We start from the raw sequence: 23,973 nt of genomic DNA, 5'->3' as shown, positions 1-23,973 counted from the left end.
TAATTAGAGGGCATTTTAGGTATTTTTAAAAAACTCCTCTTTCCTCTCTCCTCTTTCCTCTCTCATCTCTCCGACCTCCAATCTCCGGCCTCCAATGAAATAGGTATCACAGTATATCACAATGGGTATCACATTGTGTATTACAATGGGTATCACATTGTATATCTTTGTTTTTAAGGTTTGAGTTGATATCATAGTTGGTATCACAATGGTATCACAGTATATCACAATGAGTATCACATTGTGTATATTTGTTTTTAAGGTTTGAGTTGATATCATAGTTGGTATCACAATGGTATCACAGTATATCACAATGGGTATCACATTGTGTATCTTTGAGATTACTTGGTACCTGCTGGATTAATGTTCACTGGAGGCCGGAGATTGGAGGTCGGAGAGATGAGAAAGGAGAAAGGAGAGAGGAGAAAGTAAGAAAACAAAACAAAAAAACATTATTATTTTCTCCAATAAAGAGCAAAACAGGGACAAGTTTTAAACGTTTGAGATCATTGAAATGTCCTTTCCCGGAATTAAATCCTCTTTCCAAAAATTTATTATTAATCAACAATAATGAATGAAACATTTTGAAAACTGAATAATATGATTTCATTAGTGAAATTGGTTTCATGAATGAAACATTTTGAAAANATTTCATTAGTGAAATTGGTTTCATGAATGAAACATTTTGAAAACTGAATAACATGATTTTATTAGTAAAATTGGTTTCATGGTTCCTAATCAAATGAAATTGGTTTTATTAATGAAACTAAATGTGGTTTAGTTAATGGAACATTTTAAAAACTGAATAATATGATTTCATTAATGAGATTAGTTTCATGGTTTCTAACCAAAATGAAATAGTTTCATGAATAAAACATTTTAAAAACTGGATAACGTGATTTCATTAATGAAATTTGTAAGGAAATCAATTTATTCATGAATTTTACAAATGAAACAAAACAATATACTCAAAATCTGGAAAATATCACAGCTATAATATAATAAATCTAGAAAGATTTGTAAATTAAGAAAAAAATACCAATTTCTTTTGTTATTATGAAAAAGATATAAATAAATTTCTAAGAAAAAGATGATTATAAATAAACTCTGAAATTGACGGGTTATTTTTATTTAATAAAAGAAAACAAAATATTAGTGTTAGTAAGTATCTATTAAAAATTTACCGGTTTCAAGGTTATTATAAAAACAAATTGATTGACCATTCCCTAAAAAACTTCTAATCAAATAATTTTCCTGATTTAGACACAATTAAAATATTACTAAAATTATCTATTATAAAGTGAAAAGACAATCATACTCTTATAAATTAAAAATAAAGAAAATTAAATAGAATTATGCTAGTTTGTATAGTTTGTACAAAAGGGAGCGGTTTGTATTTGATCGCTCCTCTTTATATGTATGTGTGTGTGTATATATGTTTGCTTAATTTTTAATAGGAAGTTGAAGAAATCACAAAAAGAAAAAAATACCCCTAGGCTAATGGAAGTTTTTAATAGAAGTTCGTAGAGACTAGAAGTGAGGCAAAATAGCAACTACAGGTAGCGTTTGGTACGCAGACATGATGTGACATAACTGGACAGAACAAGGGAGTAGGACTGGACGGGACAGGACTGAATAGAACAAGAGTATGTCTGGTGTTTGGTACGACTAGGACTGGACGAGACAGAACTAGACAAGCTTCAAAAATTATTTGATGATTTTAAATATATATAATAGTTATAATTAACACAAACAAAGTAAATAATTAAATAATATAATTTATAAATATTTGTACACAATTTTCATATAAATGAATACATACATATATAATTGTACCAAATTTAAATGAAAAATTTGATATAAATGATGGTAGTAGTAGTGGTGGTGGAGGTGGTTTTGGTTATGGTGGAGGTGGTTAATGGTTTTGGTTATGGTGGAGGAGATGGTGGCTGACGGTAGTAGTGGTAATGGGGGTGGTGGTGGGTGGCCGACAGTGGTTATGGAGGTAGAGGCAGTGGTGGTTGGTGGACAACGATGGCTATAGAGGACATGAAGATGGTGGATTATGGTGGTGGTGGCGGTTGATAATTATAGAGGATGTAGTTGTGGCTGATGTAGTGAAGATAGTGGTGGTGGTGGTTATAGTGGATGTGAGGTGGCAATAAATGGTGGTGGCCGATGGTGGTTGTAGAGGTCGTGGAGGAGGTTGTTGCAGTAGAGGAGGGAGGTGGCCAACGGTGGTAGTGGTGGTGGCAACGGATGGTGGTGGTCGGTGGCCGCTGGTGGTTGTAGAGGTGGCAATTAACAGTGGTGGTCGGTGGTCAACGGTGATTATGGAGATCATGGAAGAAGTTGTTGCGGTATAGGAGGATTTGGAGGTGGCCAACGGTGATAATGTTGGTGGTAATGGGTGGTGGTGGGCAATGGATGGTGGTGAAGGAGGTTGTTGTAGTAGAGGAGGAGTTGAAGGTGGAGAACGACGATAGTGGAAGTGGCAATGGACAGTGGTGGTTGGTGGTCGACTATGGTAGAGGTGGCAATGGACTTGGTGGACGGTGGTTGTGGAGGCGATGGAGGATGTTGTTTTAGTGGAAGAGAAGGTGGAGGTGGAGATGGAGGTGGCCGCCGGTGGTGGCGACGACCAAAATTAGCGGTGATAATCATTAAGACAAATACCATATTAAGGTTATATATCAAACAAGGGTAGATTATTAATATTTTAGTTTATGTCTCATCTTGTTCCACCTATTTTGGTGGAAGAAGAAAAAGTCTATTTTGTCTCATGTTGTGCTACCTTGTCCCGGTTCTTGTCCATGTATCATGTCGTGCCAAATGTGAGACAATCAGTTCTTGTTCTGCCTCATGCTGCGTCAAACGTGAGACAATGAGTTTTGTCTCGTTTCATATACCGAATTCAGTCGCAATAACCAAAAGTGTAATCAGTTAAAAAGATGGATGAAAGTTGATATAGGGTGGCAACCATTGGGACCGAAAGTGTAATTTACTTAAAAATTTAAATATACAAATTCAATTTTAACAAAATACAAATTATTTACTCTCAACTTATAAATCTGTATATTTTTGAGTAAATTACACTTTTGGTTCTATGGTTATCATTTTGTTTCATTTTTTGATCCCGCCATTTTGTTTCGAATTTGACTCGGTGTTGTTAACTCTCTTTCAAAAAACCTAGTTAATTAAGGGGGTGTTTGGTTTGCAGGAATTGGAGGGATTTGGATTTAAAATTCATTCCAATCCTGCGTTTGGTTTGTAGGAATGGTAGGATTTAAAATCCTGGGATTCATTTCAAATCCCGTGAACTATGGATTTGAGAATCCTTTGAAAATACACGGAATTTTGAAATCCATTCCTGTGGGATTTCATTCTTGCCCTTCTCGTCCATTGCGCACCGTCTCCATTGCCACCGCCGTCGCCCTTCGTCTCCGTTGCCACCGTCGTCGCCCTTCGTCTCCGTTGCCACCGCCGTCGCCCTTCGTCTCCGTCGCCACAGATTACATCGCTCCTCCATTGCTCACCGTCGTCGTCGTCGCCGTCGCCCTTCGTCTCCGTTGCCACCGTTGTCGCCCTTCGTCTCCATTGCCACCGCCGTCGCTCAACAGGTAAATCCCTTTTCCCCTTTTCCCCTTCTCGATTTCTCTCTAAACTATGAACACAGATTAGGTTAAATCCTTCAATTTTGACAGATTAGGTTGAATATACATGAACACAGATTAGGTTAAATCCTTCAATTTTGACAGATTAGGTTGAATATACATGAACACATATTAGGTTAAAAAAAATTATACGAAGTATTAAAAGGTGATCGGAATAAGCCTGTACAGACCTCGAAGATTCTGGACTTCTTGATATGATCGGAATAAGCAAAGGCAAATTGATATGATCGGAATAAGCCTAGTTTCACCCTTCAAATCCTACAAACCAAACAGAGGAATGGATTTCAAATCCAATCCAAATCCTGCAAACCAAACAGAGGAAGATTATGCATAGTTTTTATTATAAAAACCAAACAGAGGAAGATTCTGCATAGTTTTTATTATAAAAATACAATGCAGTAATATATACATCTTGATTTTAATGTTTTGTTTTATATTTTGGCTCTATCGATGTTATAATACGATTTTATGCGGTTTTGAGAAAAAGAAAATGTTTTTATTTTTAAATGAAATATAAATTTGAAAATATTATAAAATTTTAAAAAAGAAAAGGATATTAGTATAAAATTAACTAGTTAAAAGTTGTTTTTGTATAATTTATTTATTTCAATTATTTATTATAATTTAATTGAAGTTTAATAACGAACTTATTTATTTTTGAGTTAATAAAATAATTTTTTAGATAATAATTAAGTATTCTGTTAGAACTCAATGATTATCTTATTATATTTTAGATTTTTTATATTTAAAATAATGTTTATCATGCATTTGATTATGTTTATCTGTATTAGTTATACGAATTCAAACATAAAGCTTTAATAAGATGTACTCATGCACTTTCTACTTGTAATCTTGAATTTTAAGTAATATGCATCAATAAACAGTATTTTATGCATAAAAAATTATTTTTAAGAGTTTTTGTCAAATGCTTTATAATATAGTATAGATTCAATAAAAACAATTTTTACATTCTGTTAACATAAAATCCTGATCACATGCCCGAACACTATTAAGTATTTAAACTTAGTTGATACATGATATTAGAAAAATCTAATATCAAGATAATACCATATCAATATCTATATATTTTAATATTTTATTATATATATTAATACTTGTTTAATTACAGCGGCCTAACTCAGAGTTTTCTCATTTTCTAATTCTAATTTGCGCAAGTTACAATTAATTGTCTATCTCTAAGTTAGGGGCCATTTACCTAAACACTTACCCGGTAAGTACTAACCGGTAAAAATCAACACTATCGTGTACTTACCGAGTAAGATTTTATTCACTAAAACGTATCGTACGCAACAATTTAATCTCGATAAGTGCTAACCATGGTAAGAGTGGTCGCCCTCACTTACCGGGTACGACTCTCGATTCTTGCCTTCGCTCTTACCGGGTAAGATTATTAGTCCTTGACATATTCATCTGATAAAATAAAGTGACTTGGTAAGCGCTTACCTGGGTAAGCGTTTGGTAAACGGCACTTTAATTACGCTCACACGCCATTGCTCTCTTTCAACTTCGTACGTTTTATTACATGTTCGAAGAAATGTTCAGTTCCCACAACATGTGCTTGAAACAGTGTATTAGTTTTTGAAGTATTAAACATTGTAATTTTGGACTTCGTTTGTTCATTTATTGTATTTTTACATGTTTGCAATGTTGTATATTACCATTACCAACATGTACAGCTGGGAAAAAACAGTACTAATTAAATTTGGTCAATATACGATAAAAAGATTTCCATACCAATTATGACGAAGGATCATGTGAGAATAAAAGTTAAGATGAGAAGCGTAAGAAGGGATCTGAACTCTCGATCAATTTTTAATCTCACCCCGACTCCATAAGTTGCACTTATCACGGGAATTGATCCAGTGCATCTCGATGCACCACATTAGTGTTGATTTTCAATTATGATTGATTCAAAGATGGAGATTACTTCTTATCATTCTCACAATAACTTTGGTTCTCAAGAAAACTCAATCCACTAATTACGTAGTGTCACAACTCTATGTACAAACTTTTTAAGTTTCTCGTTCAAGTTCTTCCACTCGAGTCGCTTATTCAGACGGACTTGGTACTCGCATAACGAGTGTTTAGTGCCACCACTAACACCTCACCCACAACATGAGAATACGATATTTAATCATATCTATGAATGTGGTTGTAACAAGCCCCTAAAATTGTACCATCGTTTAAACCAACCCAAATCAAACAAAGTCGGTATATCTAATTGGAATATAGGTTTGAGGGTATGATGTATGCAGATATCACCTCAACCCTGAAGAATATACAATCATCTAAACGAAACCGAACCGAACCGAACCAAACAAGCACAATATATAGTACATACCACATGGAGCCTCGAGGCCAGGTTTGGGTATTAATATACACAAACATGACCTTTACCCTGAAGATACAATAATTTAAACCAAACCAAACGAAACGAGCCAAGGATATCCCAAAAAGAGGTGGGGTCTGGAAGCGATGATGTACGCACACCTGATCTCTGCCCAAAGAAAAGGTAAGATCATCTCCCTACCTTAAAGATGAAGGTATGTGCAAAAGGCTATTAGGTGCAAGACTTGCTTCATGAAAACAGTTGACTTAATCAACATATGGCATCGGAACCTGCCATTCAAAATTTCAAATGACAAGAACTCAAGAAACATTTGACCATGCTAAACCAAATGAACCCAGTACATCTCACTCGAAAATAGAGTCTGAGGGTGAGATGACAACTATATGCAAACCTGTTATCTGCCTCAAATGGTCGAGCGATTGTTTTTGTAAATACTCCAACATTTGACAGTAACTTGAGTTACACAAATCCCACCTCAGATTTTGCATAAAAAGGCATGATAACCATTGGAAACAAGGGTTTTAGATGGTTAAATACCCTACAATTGAAATGGCACAAAAACCAAACTAAAATGTTAAACCCTCCCTACTACATACTCTTGGGCATACCTCATAATCAAACATCTTAAGAGGAAGATCTACCCCCTTTTACTTTCTCTTCTTAGCTGGTGGTTGTTCTTCCTCATCATCATCATCTTCATCGTCCTCTTCTTCATCATCATCGTCGTCGTCGTCGTCATCGTCATCTTCGTCGTCATCATCATCATCATCATCACTGCCTTTATTGCCATTTGCCTCAGGTTCCCCAGCATCTCCTTCATCATCATCATCGTCATCTCCACCTTCATCACCAGAGAAATCTTCATCTCCACCATCTTCATCATCGGGCTCCTCTGCATCATTGTCGTCTTCATCGTCATCTTCTGTGTCACTGCCATCCTTCGCCTCAGCTTCAGCTGTGCCCTTCTTGTGAAGCTCAGCAAAAGGAAACCTGCAAAATTTTCCATCAAAGTTTCTGATTCAAACCGCCCCACTAGAAAACAAAAGCTGTTTGGAGATCATGAACTACCTTCGATCACTTCCAATCACACTTGCCAATGTATGTGCATCGTGAAGTAGAAATCCTGTCTGCAGGTGCAAACTCACAGGATCTTAGTGAAAAGAACATGTAAATATAGTAAATTTAGTAGAATATATGCAGCAAGAGGCTCTACTCTTTGAGGTAGAGGTCCGGTATGCGCCCATCTCATCCCCTATCTCTGCTTTTCAAAAGGGATTTACTGGGTCAGTCTGGTTTGGTTTATATGCAGCAGGAGATTCTACTCTTTGAAGTAGATATCAGGTCAGTGTGCATCTCACCCCAGACCCTGCTTTGGAGTGGGATTTACTCGGTCAGTTTGGTTTGGTTTATATGCAACAGGAGGATAGATGAGTTGTGCATTGATCTAAATAGAATATTAAGCAATGGAAAAGAAATCTTTGGAACTAAAAATGACCCAGAAATATCAAGCAAAAACAAAAAAGCAAGAACCAGAAATCATGAAAAATGATAGCCATAAAATTCAAGAAATGTGGAACATCTTGATCCAAATTCTATCAAATCCCTATCGAAACCAACCTGGTGTAAAAGCAGAAATTCATTTTTTGAATAAATTCCAGTGAATGACCGAAGATACTCGATGTTCACAATGTCCAAAAGATCAATCATAAAGTTAGTCAAATAAGGAAATAGATGTTTCCATTTCTCCACCAACCTCTAGCTGCATAGTAGAACCAAAACATAATCTTTACTTACACCTCTAAGCATCCCATCACTACACAAGTTTTCATCTTTATATCAATACCACTAGTGGTCAAAAGTATAGAAAGAAAAAGAATCAAACAAAGTGAGAGGAACTAAGAACATAAAAATTGCTTTTGTATCCATATGAAGCTAGCTAGCAGCAATATAAGTTCGCTAAAGTTCAAAAGAAGAACTTTTTATGCCCAATTTAAGAAACCTAAATCTTGCCAAGACCATCAAGTTTAAGAATTACTGGTATCTTGAACCATCATACTGACTTTGCATTGCAAACAACCTTCATTCTTTTTGGTTGACTGCAGGTGTCGGGGAAAGCTTGCACACACCTCGGCTAATCTCATGGGGCCATCAAGTTATCAGTTGGGCAAACCCTCCAATGGCCCTGGGACTTTAACCGATTACCTCTGGGGGTAAAACCAAGGTCTTATCGATTGAGTCATCCCTCAAACAACCTTCGTTCGTGTCAAAATGGAAAAGGACAATTTGCAAAGATAGATGATTTGGGGTATTTTCAAGAGAACCATGTTGTTTGCAACACAAATAATTCAAAATCGTTGATGAATTCTTAACTTCAAGATTAGAGGAACCCCAAAAACAAGGAAACCTCAATTAGCCTAAAAACATGTATTATTCATTTATCAATAAACTTTGCATTCACATTTCCAATATATTATCCGAAACAATTCATTCTTTGCAAACTACGAACTTTTAGCAGTTCCACAAGAATGACGATTGATGTTTCAAAAAGCCGATTACTGTTAACTTTAGAAGTAAAGAAGACTCCAAAACAAGGAAGAACAAATTAGACTAAACTTCAAACTCTCATCAACAAAAGTCAAACACAAATCTAAAAGAGGGGAACAAGTTCAATTGCAGCAAAACCTAACTTCATAATAACCAACAGAAAAGGAACTTGAAACAAATCTGGTCCAAACTACATAAGATCCAAGCATCAAACACCTGGTGGGCCTCCAGACACGGCAAACCTTTTAATCAAGTAAAATCAACCAAATAATTTACACAGAAAGCACAGTAATTATGAGTAAAAGAGAACACAAAGATTGCGAGATTAAACCCTGGAAGCAAAACCCCAATTACATAGCAAAATACAAGTAAAAGTCAATTAACCAATAATTTAGCAAATTAAACCCAAAATTAAAAAGAGAAAATAAAGGATTCAATATTATTTTATACCGTCATGACGAGGCAAGCAAGAGAAATCTGAGCAGCCAAAAAGGTTTCAAAAGCCACAACTCCAGCAAAAGAAGCCATCTTTCTCTGCAAAACCCCCAAATCAGAGGTGAAAGATTTCTCTACGTCCATTGCGAAAATCCACAAAAATAATCTCGATAACCCACTTAAAAACCGAAGCTTTTATACTTTTTTAACTGGGAGAAATTGAAGAAGTATTGGTCTAAGAAATGGGTAACGGTAATAAAACCAGAGAGAGAGAGAGAAAGATTGTGAAGGAAAGGATTCTGGGTTAGGGTTCGGAAGGTTGATTTTGATGTTGGGACCAAGGGTTTTTGTTCGTTTGAAACAAGTGTTCTAGGGTTTTGTGAGGGTGTGAATTGCAAAAGTGTCTATAAGTTAGGGGGCAATTTGAAATTTCTCTAAAAGTGATAAATCTTTAATAATACCTTCAACAAATTTTCTAAAATAAAAAATAAAACTTTTTTATATTACTTCAATAATTTTTTTATAATGTTCTTTAAAATAGTAAAAATATAAAAAAATAAATTTAAAGAATTCTCTAAAAATTAATAAACAGAGACAAAAATGATTATTTTATTCAATTCCACCAATGAAATTAAATTATTCTTATTTTATATAAAGTTTTTATAAAAAATATTATGATGATAAAATCAAAATAATTATTATGACAATATAATTTATGTTGGAATCTTTAAAATATAGAATATGTTGCAATTAAATATAATCTTTTAGAAAAAAATTTAACTTTTAAATTTCGATTTTAGAAAAGTTATACAAAACTTGTTGGAGATGCTCTAACATATTGTTTACAATAAATAAAGGGCAAAATGCATCAAATAATAATCTACTTTCATAAATTTTTTATTATAGTATTGTACTTCCAGTTTTTCTTATTGCAGCAATGTACTTTCAAACTATTTTTTATTAAAACATTGTACTTTGAAAAATTTACTCATTATAGAATTGGATAACCTTTTGATTTAAATTTATACATTATATCAGGTTTCCATGTCACCCCATTGTCTACGTAGGTTGTCCACATGTACTATAGTAATGTGACTTTCTTATTACAACACTGTACTTTCAAAATTATTTTATTATAGCATCTACTAATTTTTATTAAACAATGTACTTTTAATGTTAATATTTTGATATTTTACATGTTATATAATATATATATATATATATATATTAAATGAATTAAAAAAATCTAAATTATTCATTAATATACCAATATTAATAAAACTAGTAGAAGACAATTTATCTCGCTAATATTTTTAAAAAATATATGTTTTTTGAAAAAATAAAATAAGAATTGTTCATTTTTTTACTAAAAAAATATTATCTTTTAAAGAAATATTTTATATTTGTTCAAAAACTTTTACAAGACCCATAAAAATATTAAATTAATTAGAGTTTTTTGAATTATTTATTAATATAACATTATTAAAAAATTATAAAACACAATTTATTTCGTTAACATTTTCGAGATAACTTTAAAAGATATGTATTTTTTTAACAACATAAAATAAGAAGGGTTAAATTTTTTTTACAAACAAAATATATCTCGAAAATAATGTAGCATATTTATTTAAGAAATATTTTACTCTAAAATATTTAATTTGTATGCAACTTAATAAGAAAAAGTCAAAAAAATTAAATGTTTTTTTTAAATCATAGCAATGAAAATGAAAATCACTAATAATAATTTGAAATAGGTTTTTATTTTTATTTTAATTAAGTCATCAAATGATGTGTCATTCACATCACCTCATTAAAGCCACACAAGCAAAAAAAAAAATAAGGGGTTAACCGATTTAAAAGGTAACAAGTTACCTATTACTATAATGAGTAAAATTTTTAAAATGTGATGCCTTAATAAAAAAATAATTTAAAAGTACATTGTTGTAATAAAAGAAAAAACAAAAATAGAATGTTATAATAAGAAAATTTATGAAAGTAGGTTGCTATTTCATGTATTTAACCCATAAATAAAATAACGATTTTATTATCGATATTGTTATCTAAAATAAAGAAACAGTCGTAAGTGTAGAGAATTCTCTAAAAATAGATGTGTGGAGAGAGAAGTTAATTGTTTATTCATTTCTACAAATAAGATAGAATTATTTATTATTTTATAAAATATTTTTTTTTTCTAAATTAATAGGTCTATAAATCTATAACTAGAAGGGTACTCACATAATGCAACGGGATACATTTTATTTAATATTTCATTTTATTTTTTATCTCAATTGATGTTGTAGTATGGTTTTGTGTGATTTTGAAAAAGCGATGATGTTTTTATTTTTGAATAAAATATAAATTTGAAAATATCATAACAAAATTGACAAAAATATATCGATATTAGTATCAAATTAACTATTTATCTCAGTTGATGTTGTAGTATGGTTTTATGTCATTTTTAAATTTAATTTTTTTTATTATAATTTAATTTAGGTTTAGGTAATGAAGTAATTTATATTTGGTTTAATATATAATTTTTTATAAAAATAATAATTATCTATTTTATTAGAATTTAATAATTATCCTAATTATATTTTAAATTTTTTGTATTTTAAATAAGATGTTTATCATTTATTTGATTATGTTTGTCCACAGTTAGTTACACGAATTCAAACATGGAGCTTTAATAAGTTATACTTATGCATAATTTACTTGTAATCTTGAATTTTAAGTAATATGCATCAATATACAGTACTTTATGCATAAAAAAATGGTATTTAGTAGTTTTTTTTTCAAATGCTTTATAATATAGTATAGATATATTTTAATAAATATAATAAATGTTGAAATCTCTGAAATATAAAATCTGTTGGAATTAAATATATTTTTTAAAGATGTTGACTTTTGGTTCTCTATTTCAAAGATATTATAGATAATGGTTGTAGAGAATTTGTTGGAGATGCTCTGATTTTTTTAATATGAAGATTTTAAAGATTTTTGTTCCAACAGATTCTTCAAAACGTTATTCAAAACAAAGAAAATAGCAAAGAAATGGTGAAATTCTTCAAATTTAGATAATTCCCCAAAAACAATTACTTAGGAAAGAGAAATATTTTTTAATGATCCTGCCAATAAAAATCCTTGGAATTAAATATTTATGAGAGAAAATTAATTTTTTTTATAAATTGTATTGAATATTTTAATAATATAATTCATATTCTAGTCTCAAAAATAGAAAAAATGTCGGAGATAAACATATTTTTTTCTCGTAAATTTTGACTTTTAATCTTGGTTTTGGAAAATCTGTTAGAGATGTTTTTAAGATCAAATGCGAATTTTTTTAACACATCCTCTATAATTTTACTAAAATACAGTATCAAAAGTTAAAATCTTTATAAAATATTACATTCAACTCCAACAACTACTTGATTTTAGATATTTCAAATTTAAGTACAGTGTTAAAATGTTCAATATATTTCTTGAAATTTTATTTTTATTTCTTAATTTTTTAATTTTTAAATTTCATTGTCTTCTATAGTTGTGATAGAATTAAATATTGTTTGTCACTTTAAATATTGAGAAAGTGTTATGTTGTACTAGTTTCTGAACAACTTTTTGTCAACTAATGTGAATAGATTTTGTTTACCATCTTATATAGAGCGTGAGATCAGGTAAACGTATCAGATTAGATTGAGCTTTATTATAAAAATATGGTTGACAAAGATAAGTGAGGGAGAGGGACCTGTCCATGTACAATGTTTTGATACCAAAACATGTTACTGGTCATGGTGGCTTTCGGAATCCTAAAGACCCAAGTTCTATTGTCAGTTGAACTAACCCGTCAAGGCTAATAATTTGTCCGTCCTTTGGTCTTGTATAGCAGACTACCCTTTTGCAGCAACCACATCAATGTATGTCGGATTCTATTGGAGACGATGCCAAAAGGGTAGAGGAGGTGGCATAGGCTAGCTCAATATAGCCCACATTGGGCAATCATGGTGTTTTGGGCTAGCTCAATGTAAGCTAGCTCAATATATGCCGCAGTGGGATATCATAGTTTCTTGGGACCATTTTAGAAGGAGAAATACATTAACATGATAAATCAAATAAAAATAGAAGCTTGAAAATTCTTCGGCTTGAAATTGCACAAGGGCTGCACGAACATAGGCCTCCACTGTCATAAACTATGATATAGGCTCGACCACTTGGGCCAACCTTAGTGAGACATTCCTCCTAAACGCAATAGAGGTCATCAACCTAGACCATGAGTCTTGTTGATCATCAATTGATCCCGTCAAGTTAAGCGGCTTTTAAGTTATATAACAACCTTTTTATATAGGGATTAGAATTGCTACGTGTTTCATCGCACCATTAATGTGTTGTTGATGTTGGAAAAATACATAAGACCCATAAAACAGGTTCTTATAAGAATTACTATTGTGGACTTTTATTTAGGTTTTAATTTAGTAAAATAAAAGTGATATGATAAGAAAAAGTACAAAAAAGAATTCTCATAAGAATCTCCATTGGAGATGCTCTAAATGATTTAAGCCAGGAATAACCATCCTCGTCCTTATCCTTATGGGGTTTGATTTTGGTGTTTTTTTACATCCAACTAGGGGTGTAAATGATGCGAGTCAAGCTCGAGTATCGCTATACTCGACTCAAACTCGAAACCCAATTTCCAAGCTCGAATTCGACTCGAAAACTCGCGAGTAGTAAAAATCATCCAATATGGGACAATTTCACTAACATTTTTTATAGTTTTTCTTCGTCTTTTTTTAATTTTGATTTTAATAAAAAAATAATTGATTAAGTTTTATAATTATAAAATGCATAATTTTGTTTAAATATCTAAAAATATAGGACATGTTTATTATTTATATTTTACAAATTTTATTATAAAAACTGATTATATTTTAAAACTAATTATATATAAAATAATCGAGTATCTTACGAGCTTTTCGAGTCGAGTATTGAGTAGTTTGACTCGACTCGATCTCGAGTTGTCTCGTATCATTTTACACCCCTTTATCCAAGTGGTTGTTTGTTTATCTATACTATTTAAAGATAACCACAAGCTTTTAAAAAATCGCACAAATCAAGAGCTTTTTAGAATCATTTCATATATGAAACACCATTGTATAAACACTACATTTACACCTATTGTTTGAAGATCAATTTTTTATTTAAACTAGAAATTGTTGGAGGCATTCACAAAAAGAAACACCTCTTCAAAAATAAGCGTATGCCACTTTATACAACGAGCACACGGTATTCTTTAGTAAAAGGCGAAAGAATAGTTCGCTTTGTGCTCATTGCATGGCTGCGTGATTTTGAAAGCAGGTTGAGGGCCTTCTTTATGCATCTGCTATTGGCTCCTCATTTTCATTCACTTGGCAATGTGGGAAAGCACCTTTCAACTCCACATTAGCTTTGTGCATTTTCAACCATTCAAAAACACTTCAGTTAGGGTCCGTTTACCTAAATACTTACCCGGTAAGTGTTTAGCATTAGAAGTCAACATTATAATTTATTTTATTGGGTAAGATTGTACTCGGTAAATGTTTAGCATTAGGAGTCAACGCTATAATTTGTCATGTTCATCCGGTGAGGAAAATTACCCGGTAAGTACTTACCGGATAAGCGTTTAATAAACGGCCCCTTAGTTATATTATTTAAGGCCCGTGGTGCAAGAAAGATGGTTTGTGTGTGATAAAAAGACAAGTACGATGGTCTAAAAAGTCAACCTTTTAGCGCACAAACAAAAGAAATGAAAGATGATCAAGAAAAATCAAATCAAATCAAATCAAACCCAATATATATGTTTTCATTTTCTAATAATAAGTCTTGTTCGTTAAACGCTAAATAATGTATCATCCAACATAACTTAGAAACTAGAGGTACCATGTACAAATATCATATGTGCATCGGAATCTCGACAATTACACCGATACGAGCCCTAAATACTCCTCTATAGCCTCGGTTTCTTTCGTAAGTTCCATGTCGTAATCCGAAAACGCATCTTCACTTTGTAAATCTTCCGTAAGTTCCTCTTCCATTTCCACGTCCCTATCTATTTCCTGTTCAAAGCTCGATAGATCTCCGTCATTTGGGATGGTTTCACCGGCACCTAAAGGACCTCCACCACTAGTACTACCGATGTTGTTGGCTGGTGCATCCCCGTTTGGCACACTCTCCTCGAGTAGATGATTTAGAGCCAGTTCTTCGGTTCCATAGGCACGAACAGCAGCCACGACTGCCAATCGTAACAAATAAACATTATAAAAGAACGTACCAGCACTCTGCTTACAAATCAAACCAAACAAAATCTATATATCTGCAGACATGGGGTTTAACAATTCGAACTTTTAGCGAGCTACTCGAGATCGAGCTTGATAATTCTCGACCTCGAGTCAATCTCGAACACAAAATAAGGCTCGTTTAACCAGAGTCGAGCTCCATAGCATCAATGTTCAACTCGAGCTCAATTAGAGTTTTCGAGTCGAGCTGAGCAAGCCATTTTAAGCATACATTTTTCAAACCAATAAACGAGTTAAATGATCTCGAGTTCGAGCCCAAATATTAGCTTATAAAACTTGAATTTTAAGTATAATGCATAACTTAAATTTGTTTAACTATCGAGCTCGAATTCAAACATTGAAAAAGTATTCGACCTCAAGCATGATATTATTTTCTCTGAGTCGAGCTCAAATGACCTGCTACTCAACTCAACCCGGCTCTTTAACATCCCTATCCGCAAACATTTCCTCTGTCTCAAAAGATTCAGAAAGAGCTTGATTCTTTGCGGACGTGGGCAAAACGAGCTAACTCAATGAGAGCTTATAATTAACCATACGAACCCGGTACATCCCACAAAAAGATTTACAAAGATACTGGTTAGTGTCACCTGTTTCTCTTGCAAACCCCATGGAAGTGAGTTTCTCGATTGCAGCATCTCCGGTTTGACGTAATCTCTTCTTCTTTCGTGATTCAATAAAAAGCTACAAAATTTTCAAGTTGAAACACTTGCTGTTCCTTCAAGAAGTTAACAGTGAAAAAAAAAACCCAAATTGTTACCTGTATATCAGAATTAGTGTCGGGATTCGTCAAGTCATCGAGAGCCCTTTGAGTTTCGTTTTCATTTCTTCGAAGAGACTCTGCAGCAAGTTCTTTGTCGAAACTGCCAATATCAAAAACCATATCAGCTTAATCAAACCATTATACTCGCCTTGTATTGCAAATAAACCATCTTTCTTGCAAAAATGCAATAAAACAGAACGAGTTTGCAACAATAACATCACACTCTGCAACAAAAAGAAAAGTCCGATGGTCCAAAAGTTCAATCATTTAATCCAAATTTTGCACGAAAACGTTTTTGGTTCATGTGCTGAAAAAATCTTGTTTAGATAAGAATAAAGCAAAAAAATGAAAGAAAATCAAGAAGCTTACCCAATTGACACCAATTCCTTTAACTTCTGGAGATCCACGGCCTTCTTGAGCGGTGTAACACCGAACTTCTTTTGCTCCCTGTGGTTGTTGTGTATCAAGGTCGGAAATTTTGTTTTCACACTTGAACAAAATCGGCTTTATAGGACGTTAAATATGTCTAAACGTCCTAATAGACCGCATTATAGGACTAAACAATTGTGTGTCCTATATAAAAGTGTTACAATAGATGTTAAGACGTGTTTGGGCATCCTAACAAGTTGTTTAGGATCAACTTTTTTTTTATAGGACACTTTAGAGAAAACACATTTTTTATAAGACACTTTTTCAATTAATGTAATAAAGAACTTGAAGAAAGTTTTATTTCAAAGGTATCTTAAACCCTTGTTAGAATTGTTAGGAAGAGCAAAAGCTCCTATAAACTTATTGTAACAATTTAACATAGAACGCACAATTGTTCTGTCCAATAAACTTAACTCATATAAGTCAGTCTATCATGACATTTAGACATATTTAAAGCCGATTTTATTGTAGTGTCAAGAATATGACTAGTAATTCTCTACCATTTCTTAGGAAATAAAATACTTACATGATTTCATTTCTTCGTCGAATGTCATCCTCAATCTTCTGTTGTTTCTTGGCTTTTTCCTCAACAAGAAAGTTAACGGCACGCTCAACATCCTGATTGTTCATGCGTAGTGCCCTTTTTGCAGAACGTTCCCCATACCCCATCCCCATTAGCAGCGATAATTCCTCATCTGGAACTTGGAGCTGCAATTAAATAACATATTATATACCCACACGAGATTTGATCATATAAAACGTCGCATAAGTTTGAAGTTAAATGATCGGTTTCAAAATGAAGTCAGAAATCAAGAAAAACGAACCAGCAAGCATCTACTCCTAGCACTGTTCAGTGACTTCTTTGCCTTTTCGATATCACCACTATGGTATGCCACTATACCTTCCAGCAACTCCAATCTCAAGTGCCTATACCAGAAGAATAGTGTCATTAATATACATATAGGACTGGGTTCCGGTGAGAAGGAGAGTTAAAGCGTAAGAAGAGATCTCCACCCTTAGATGCACATTAGAACGAGATGCACCGAGATGCACCAGGTCCCTGTATCAAGCGACATTCATGGGTGGGTTTGAGATTAAAGGTGATCAAGGGTCCAGATCCCCTTCCTACGCTTCTCATCTTAACTCTCCTTCACACACGACCCTTCGCCTATACAAATATATACATATATATAGAGAGAGACAGAGAAAGAAAGGGAATATGAAGATAGTTGCAGTAGTGATGTTTTGACGAAAGAGAGGAGATGGTGGTGGAAGATGCAATTATGTTATCAATTCTTTTTGGTCAAAAACAAAGTTGATTTAGTTCTTATTTAGTGTAACGAAGATTTTTTTTTTCTCAATCGATGTAACAAAGTTCCAAAATTTCCTATTGTGTACCCATTTTGACCGATAACCTGTTGATCTTGTGACATTTGATGACGTGGATACCCGATTACGAAAGGTTTATAAAATGTTTACGAACGGTTATGGCGAAGTGGACAATAAACTTGACATCCACATCATCAAATGTTACAAGATTTGCAAATGACTGGTCAAAATAAAAACAAGATTTTTTTCAAACTTTGTTACATTAAATAGGAAATTTTGAAACTCTGTTACATTGATTGAGAAAAAAATCTTTGCTACTCTAAATTAGAACCAAGGCAAACTTCGTTGCATTTTTTATGCATTTTGCCCTATTTTTTTAAACTAAAATTTGTCTTTTTATCTTTTGATTAGGAGTCACTTATCAGTTATTTCTCGAAACTAAAAGAACATTGATGTCAAATTTGAAGTTAAAGGAGCCCCTTTTGTGGTCAAGCGAAAGTGCATCTCTTGATAATGGAAGCAGAGGGAGTAAATAAAGTCTCTTACAGTGCAAGCTCCGGATGGGAATTTCCATGAAGGACTCTAAGCCGACTAGATTGCTTCCCATGAGAGCGTTCAATTCCTTTTCGAGCATCTTCAAGGCGTTTTCCGGCTACAGATAGCTTGCTGATGTCTTTGAGCATAAAATAACACCAGACCATATCTATTTGAAGTATTGGGACATTGTCTATTAGCTGGAAACAAAAGAAGAGATGTAAAAAGAAGGTATGATGGTAAAATCATACATCCATGTGACAAATTAAGTCGGTACTGACTAAACCAAACCAAACAAACCCATTATATCCTGCTCAAAAGCAGGGTCAGAGAGGGGTGTATGGACGCAGACCTGAGCTCTACCCCCAAAGGATAGAATAGAACTTTCTATATACTCCTTATGCCCAAAACCAAACTAACCCCATGATATCCCACTCGGAGTTAGGGTCTGGGGAGAATCTTGTGCAGACCAAAATCAATATCATAAGCAATTTCTCATCAAAAGGTTTACAAAAAAGTAAATATTAGGAGAAGTGTGTGACTATTAATCAAATGACTTATTTTGAAACAACATACAAACTCACACACCCATGTCTCTAGAAAGAGTCGAACTCACAACCTTCATGTTGCAAAATTCGACTGGTGCCATTATCCCAGAGGCCACTTGGTATTAGTTAAATGACTGAAATACCCTTTAATAATGGTTGGCTTACCTCAACAACCTTGGAATCACATAGCGAGAAAGCCTCCTACAAAAGAGCCACTTGGATTATTAAGATGCATTTCAGTTAGGGGTTGAACATGACCAAATCACCAAATATCACAAGAAAAAAATATGTAAATGAAAGAGTAGTTTTGTGAAGAAAACCAATGTCCAATATTTCTTGGTCATTTAACATTTTCATTTTGTGAGTCCCATAATATGGTATAAAAAGAGTCATTATGATGGTGGATTCCCATTTACTAGAGGTAAGAAAAATAAAGATAGGGCCCAAAAGAGGATAACTAAAGTCCAAACAGACCCAGTAAATCCCACTCGAAAGTAGGGGCTGGGTTGAGACGCATGCAGACCTGGCCTCTACGTACGGATTTGAGCGCTTCTGCTTCGAAAAAGGTTCTACCTTTTTATTGAGAAAAAGTAGATGTAATACAGCACATAGGAGAAGAAAATACGAGCAAAGAAGTGAAAACTAACCTCTCCCATAGTTAGAACTTCCATCGCGTCTTCATACTTCCTACTTTTGACCAATCGTTTTGCTTTTCCGTGAAACATAAGCCCCATCATTAGTGCACTGCCAATTTCCCGTTTATGGTCAGAGTCGATAAATAATATACAACCCCTTAATTTGATAATTTCATGATAAAAGACAAATTTTATTTCCCATTGTAGTTTTGTGTAAACCATCTGTACCATCACTTAAATTGATCATACCGTTGATCGTTCTCAGATCCCAACTGCACTTTCTCTCCACTCTGATTCTCCAACTCAAGATTGAAGTCTTCAACTGGCATCAAACCATCAGCATGTCTCTTGGCCAGTGAAGTAGCAGCAGCCCTGTAAAATTTGAAGGTGTCACAAGCAGTTTATTGACGGTTTATCTTTGTAACCAAGATAAAGTCATGGTTGCATGCATCAACCTCTTGAAGAAGGTTGAAGGACGCATTTAATAAAATTTTATCTTTAGGGTTTGATGATGAAGTGAGTGGTGCATTTGGTATGCGGACGAGATTGGATAGGACTGTAAGGGGCTGGACTGGATATACGGGAACTGAGGTAAGAGGGTGAATGAATGGTTGAAGGTTTTAGTGTTTTAGTTGGACATAGATAGTTTAGTAATTTACTAATCTTGTCTTTATCTCCCTGATTTTATGTTCCACCTATTTTGGTGCAACAGAAAAATGCATTTTTCTCCCACTCATGTCCTATCTTGTCCCAGTATAAATGTGGGACAACAAATTTTCTGTTCTAGTATATAAACGTGGGCCAAGTTTTTGTACCATCCTGCCACGTCATGTCTTGCATACCAAACGCACCCTAAGTGACTAGAAACCAAGCATCGGATAGTGATAATAGCAGCAAAAGGAAGGATTCCTTACATATCATAATCTGTTCAAACAAGAAATTGGAAGTAAATTGGGATAAATTCATTTATAGGCTATATGGGATCCACTTTATTCATTCAGTAGATGATTTTATCAAGACCCTTTAGCAATTAAGCATTCTGTCTAAAGCTAAAATGGAAGTTGCTGAAAATGCCCTGCAATTTCTTGATACATTTGTTTTTCAATAGACTTTTCAGAGTCGAATTGCCTACATTTATACTTCAAAATCAATACGATCACATAACTAAATTAGGAACAGGCTTTACAAATACAAGTTAAATGAATTCATGTAAACTTGGAATTTGAAATCTTCTAGGTTTTAATATCAGAAGTCTAAGCCAGCGATTGATCCATCCACAAGATCAAAACTAAATCACCAAAGACTTCCCAAATTAAAATGTTGATAAGCTCTAAGCACTGTAGAATGACGATAAGAAATCAAATAAATCTCAAATAACCCATCAGAAAACATAAATTGAAAACAGAAGATGATCAAAACAAAGAAACGATACGAACTTGAGTCTTTGAAGCCTGCTAGACTTCTCCTCTTCAGCAATCAACTCCTTGCCTTGATCAGGCGAAACCCTCGTGACCAAAATCTTAGAATTATTTTTGACGCCCAATTCGATCAGATTCTGGGCTCCATCATCGTCTCGAAGCACTTTCCCTGCAGATATAAGGTTAATAGAATCTTTTGAACAGTTTAATCGACTAGCAATTTGTTCTTTCAATAAGGGCACAGTCCATGCTTCCAATTCAGCCTCTAAAACACCAGACCACGCCCCTGCTATCTTCAATTTTGCAGCCATGGCGATGTGGCAGAGTGAAACAGATTGAAATACACAAACGACAACGTCTTGTGGGGGTTTTCGGGTTTTTGGAGAAGATGATGATATTGAAGAAACTTGACTTGTCATTATAAGATTTCTATGGTTATATTGCACATGAGTACCTTCAAGTTTGGGAAATATTCTATTTTAACCCCTCATGTTTCAAGTATTACAAAGAAGCAATAATTTATTATCATGAACTAGATAAAAGGATTGGGTTCCGATGAGAAAAAAAGTTATGATGAGAAGCGTAAGAAGAGATTTTCACCCTTTGATCAATCATAATTGAATGTCAATACTAATGAGATGCACTAAGATGCAACCAATCTTGATAGTAAACATTGGGTGGGCGATAGGGAGGACAGCCACTACCAGAAGAAGTGATTTGTTCTTCTGTCTTAGGTATGTTTAAGCATCTCGAATCAATTCTTTTCTAAAATGGAATTCATGGGTGTTCATGAAATTGAAAGTGTTCAGATCTCTTCTTGCGTTTCTATCATAACTTCCTTTTTTTACATGATCTTTCGCCTTAAATTAACGTGTTCATATACTTATAAAAAGCAATGATTATTTACATGTATTTATACCTTGTAATCAAAGGTATATATGCATGGTCGATATATATTTCTCTAAATATATATTTTTGTTTTGTTATTCTATTACTACATATCTGAAATGAGATAACTTTAATGTAGACAACAGATATGTGATTACTTATTTTGTTCAGTTGTTTTCGATTGTTAGTTATAAATTAAACATAAAATAAGTGTTGCTTAACGATCAAGTAAGTCATTATGACTTGTGAAATGTTTAATAAAAAACGACCCGACAACAAGGAGGACTTAAAGTGTAAAACTTGAAAAAGTAACATTGTATGATGAAAATTGATCAAAGTATAGGGGGTGGTCAAGTGTTATTACTTTAGAGTTATGAGTCACAAAGCAAACTCTTTTCTTTTCTTTGGCACCAACGAGTTGATCATATATTATTAAAATAAAAAGTAATGAAATACTTTTGTACCAATCTTCAATGATATGATGATATCTATATATAAAATATAAAATATAGAATAAATTCATATATTTATATTTTTCTGATAAAAATATAATTGTTAAATTATTATGTATTTATTTTATATTATAATGGAATTGACAAAAACTCTTAAAAATAAATTGATAAAAACTCTTAAAAATTATTTTTTATGTATTAAATATTATTTATTGATGTTTATTATTTAAAATTCAAGATTACAAGTAAATTGTATGTATGTACAACTTATTAAAATTCCATGTTTGAATTCGTATAAGTAATTGTTGATAAACATAATCAAATACTGGATAAATATCTTATTTTAAATATAAAAATCTAAAATATATTGAGGATAATCATTGAATACTAATTATTATCTTTACAAAAAATTATATTATTAAACAAAAAATAAATGGCTTTATTATATATTTAATTTGATACTAAAGTCGATACATTTTTTAAAAAAAATTTATGATGCCTTCAAATTTATATTTTATTCAAAAAATAAAAACATTTTCGTTTTTTCAGTACCACATAAAATCGTATTATCATATCGACGTTGACAGAATAAAACAAAACATTAAAATCGAGATAAATCACACTGCATTGCACGAGTATCCTTCTAGTAAATTAATAATACATATAAAAATGTTAATTTTTATTTATTATTTTTGTAAAATTAAAATGAAAGCTTAAAAGGTTTTTGTAAAACCATAATACTTTTTTCATATAAACCGATCAAATTTTGAAAATCCAAAGATTTATTTCAATTTTAAAAATTATAAGTTATCTTAAATATAATTAATTTTAGTTAAATAAATTATATTAAAAAAAAACAATATTTTATGCTCTTTAATTTGACTAGAAGGGTATTTGCATAATGCAGCGAGATAAATCTCGATTTTAATGTTTCATTTTTTTTTACCTCAATCGATGTTATAATACAGTTTTATGTGGTTTTGAGAAAACGATATATTTTTATTTTTGAAGAAAATATATATAAATTAAATAAAATATTGAACCAAACTAACTATTTAAAATTTCTCTTTTTTTATGTATTTCTTAAATTCATTTTTTATTTTTGATTTAAATATAAATTTGTATAAAGATAATAATTAAGTATTTTGTTAGAACCCAATGATTATCCTAATTATATTTTAAATTTTTTATATTTAAAATGAGATATTTATCTGTAGTTAGTTATACAAATTCAAACATGAAACTTTAATAAGTTGTATTTACACACAATTTACTTGTAATCTTAAAATTTAAGTAATATGCATCAATAAACAGTACTTCATGCATAAAAAATAGTTTTTAAGGGTTTTTGTCAAATGTTTTATAATATAGTATAGATACATATCAATTTTTAAAATTCAAGTATATTCATACCATATTTTTATTATATTAAGCAAATTTACAACTTACTCTTACATATTTATCTATACTATTTTATAAAGCATTTGACAAAAACTCTTAAAAACTATTTTTTTATGCATGAAGTACTGTTTATTGATGCATATTACTTAAAATTTAAGATTACAAGTAATTTTGCGTAAGTACAACTTATTAAAACTCCATTTTTAAATTCATGTAACTAACTGCAGATAAA

General features: G+C 32.4%; 2 protein-coding genes and 2 non-coding genes across 5 annotated transcripts; all 4 read right to left on the bottom strand.

Annotated features, from left to right (window-relative positions):
- Positions 1–6,487: 6,487 nt before the first annotated feature.
- Positions 6,488–9,362, bottom strand: LOC112516837 (phosphopantothenoylcysteine decarboxylase subunit VHS3-like). 2 transcript variants are annotated; one of them, XM_025124072.1, is made up of 4 exons: positions 9,204–9,332; positions 9,040–9,123; positions 7,114–7,172; positions 6,488–7,035 (listed from the first exon to the last, which is right to left on the bottom strand). In XM_025124072.1, exons 2-4 carry the CDS (start codon positions 9,115–9,117, stop codon positions 6,693–6,695), a joined length of 480 nt encoding a protein of 159 aa, XP_024979840.1. In that variant the 5' UTR covers positions 9,118–9,123; positions 9,204–9,332; the 3' UTR covers positions 6,488–6,692. The 2 variants fall into 2 exon arrangements, with proteins under 2 accessions (XP_024979840.1, XP_024979839.1); XM_025124071.1 differs by having other exon boundaries at positions 9,040–9,362.
- A 3,808-nt stretch (positions 9,363–13,170) lies between these two features.
- Positions 13,171–13,331, bottom strand: LOC112517513. The gene has a single exon (XR_003069708.1). It is a non-coding gene; the product is annotated as a U1 spliceosomal RNA (small nuclear RNA).
- A 902-nt stretch (positions 13,332–14,233) lies between these two features.
- Positions 14,234–14,352, bottom strand: LOC112517533. The gene has a single exon (XR_003069718.1). It is a non-coding gene; the product is annotated as a U5 spliceosomal RNA (small nuclear RNA).
- A 473-nt stretch (positions 14,353–14,825) lies between these two features.
- On the bottom strand, positions 14,826–21,358 carry LOC112517162 (NEDD8 ultimate buster 1). The gene is made up of 11 exons (XM_025124512.1): positions 21,019–21,358; positions 19,832–19,954; positions 19,595–19,691; positions 19,113–19,148; positions 18,412–18,599; positions 17,361–17,463; positions 17,063–17,244; positions 16,477–16,554; positions 16,105–16,207; positions 15,935–16,028; positions 14,826–15,283 (listed from the first exon to the last, which is right to left on the bottom strand). The coding sequence occupies exons 1-11, from the start codon at positions 21,309–21,311 to the stop codon at positions 14,970–14,972; spliced, it is 1,611 nt and encodes a 536-aa protein (XP_024980280.1). The 5' UTR covers positions 21,312–21,358; the 3' UTR covers positions 14,826–14,969.
- Between the last annotated feature and the right edge of the window lie 2,615 nt (positions 21,359–23,973).

The sequence above is a fragment of the Cynara cardunculus genome, assembly GCF_001531365.2.
Source record: "Cynara cardunculus var. scolymus isolate 2C chromosome LG 8, CcrdV1, whole genome shotgun sequence".
Classification (NCBI taxonomy): Eukaryota; Viridiplantae; Streptophyta; class Magnoliopsida; order Asterales; family Asteraceae; genus Cynara; species Cynara cardunculus.
Note: the sequence above shows the minus strand (reverse complement) of the source record. Positions and strands in the feature narration are given on the sequence as shown.

Excerpts from the sequence above, each read along its gene's own strand:
- LOC112516837 (XM_025124071.1), bottom strand. The coding sequence starts at position 9,168 with ATGGACGTAGAGAAATCTTTCACCTCTGATTTGGGGGTTTTGCAGAGA. Across the intron at positions 7,173-9,039 it reads TTGCTTGCCTCGTCATGACG|ACAGGATTTCTACTTCACGA; the intron begins GTATAAAATAAT and ends TTGCACCTGCAG. Across the intron at positions 7,036-7,113 it reads GTGATTGGAAGTGATCGAAG|GTTTCCTTTTGCTGAGCTTC; the intron begins GTAGTTCATGAT and ends AAAATTTTGCAG.
- LOC112517162 (XM_025124512.1), bottom strand. The coding sequence starts at position 21,311 with ATGGCTGCAAAATTGAAGATAGCAGGGGCGTGGTCTGGTGTTTTAGAG. Across the intron at positions 19,692-19,831 it reads GGATCTGAGAACGATCAACG|TGCACTAATGATGGGGCTTA; the intron begins GTATGATCAATT and ends GGAAATTGGCAG. Across the intron at positions 16,208-16,476 it reads AAGGAATTGGTGTCAATTGG|TTTCGACAAAGAACTTGCTG; the intron begins GTAAGCTTCTTG and ends TGATATTGGCAG.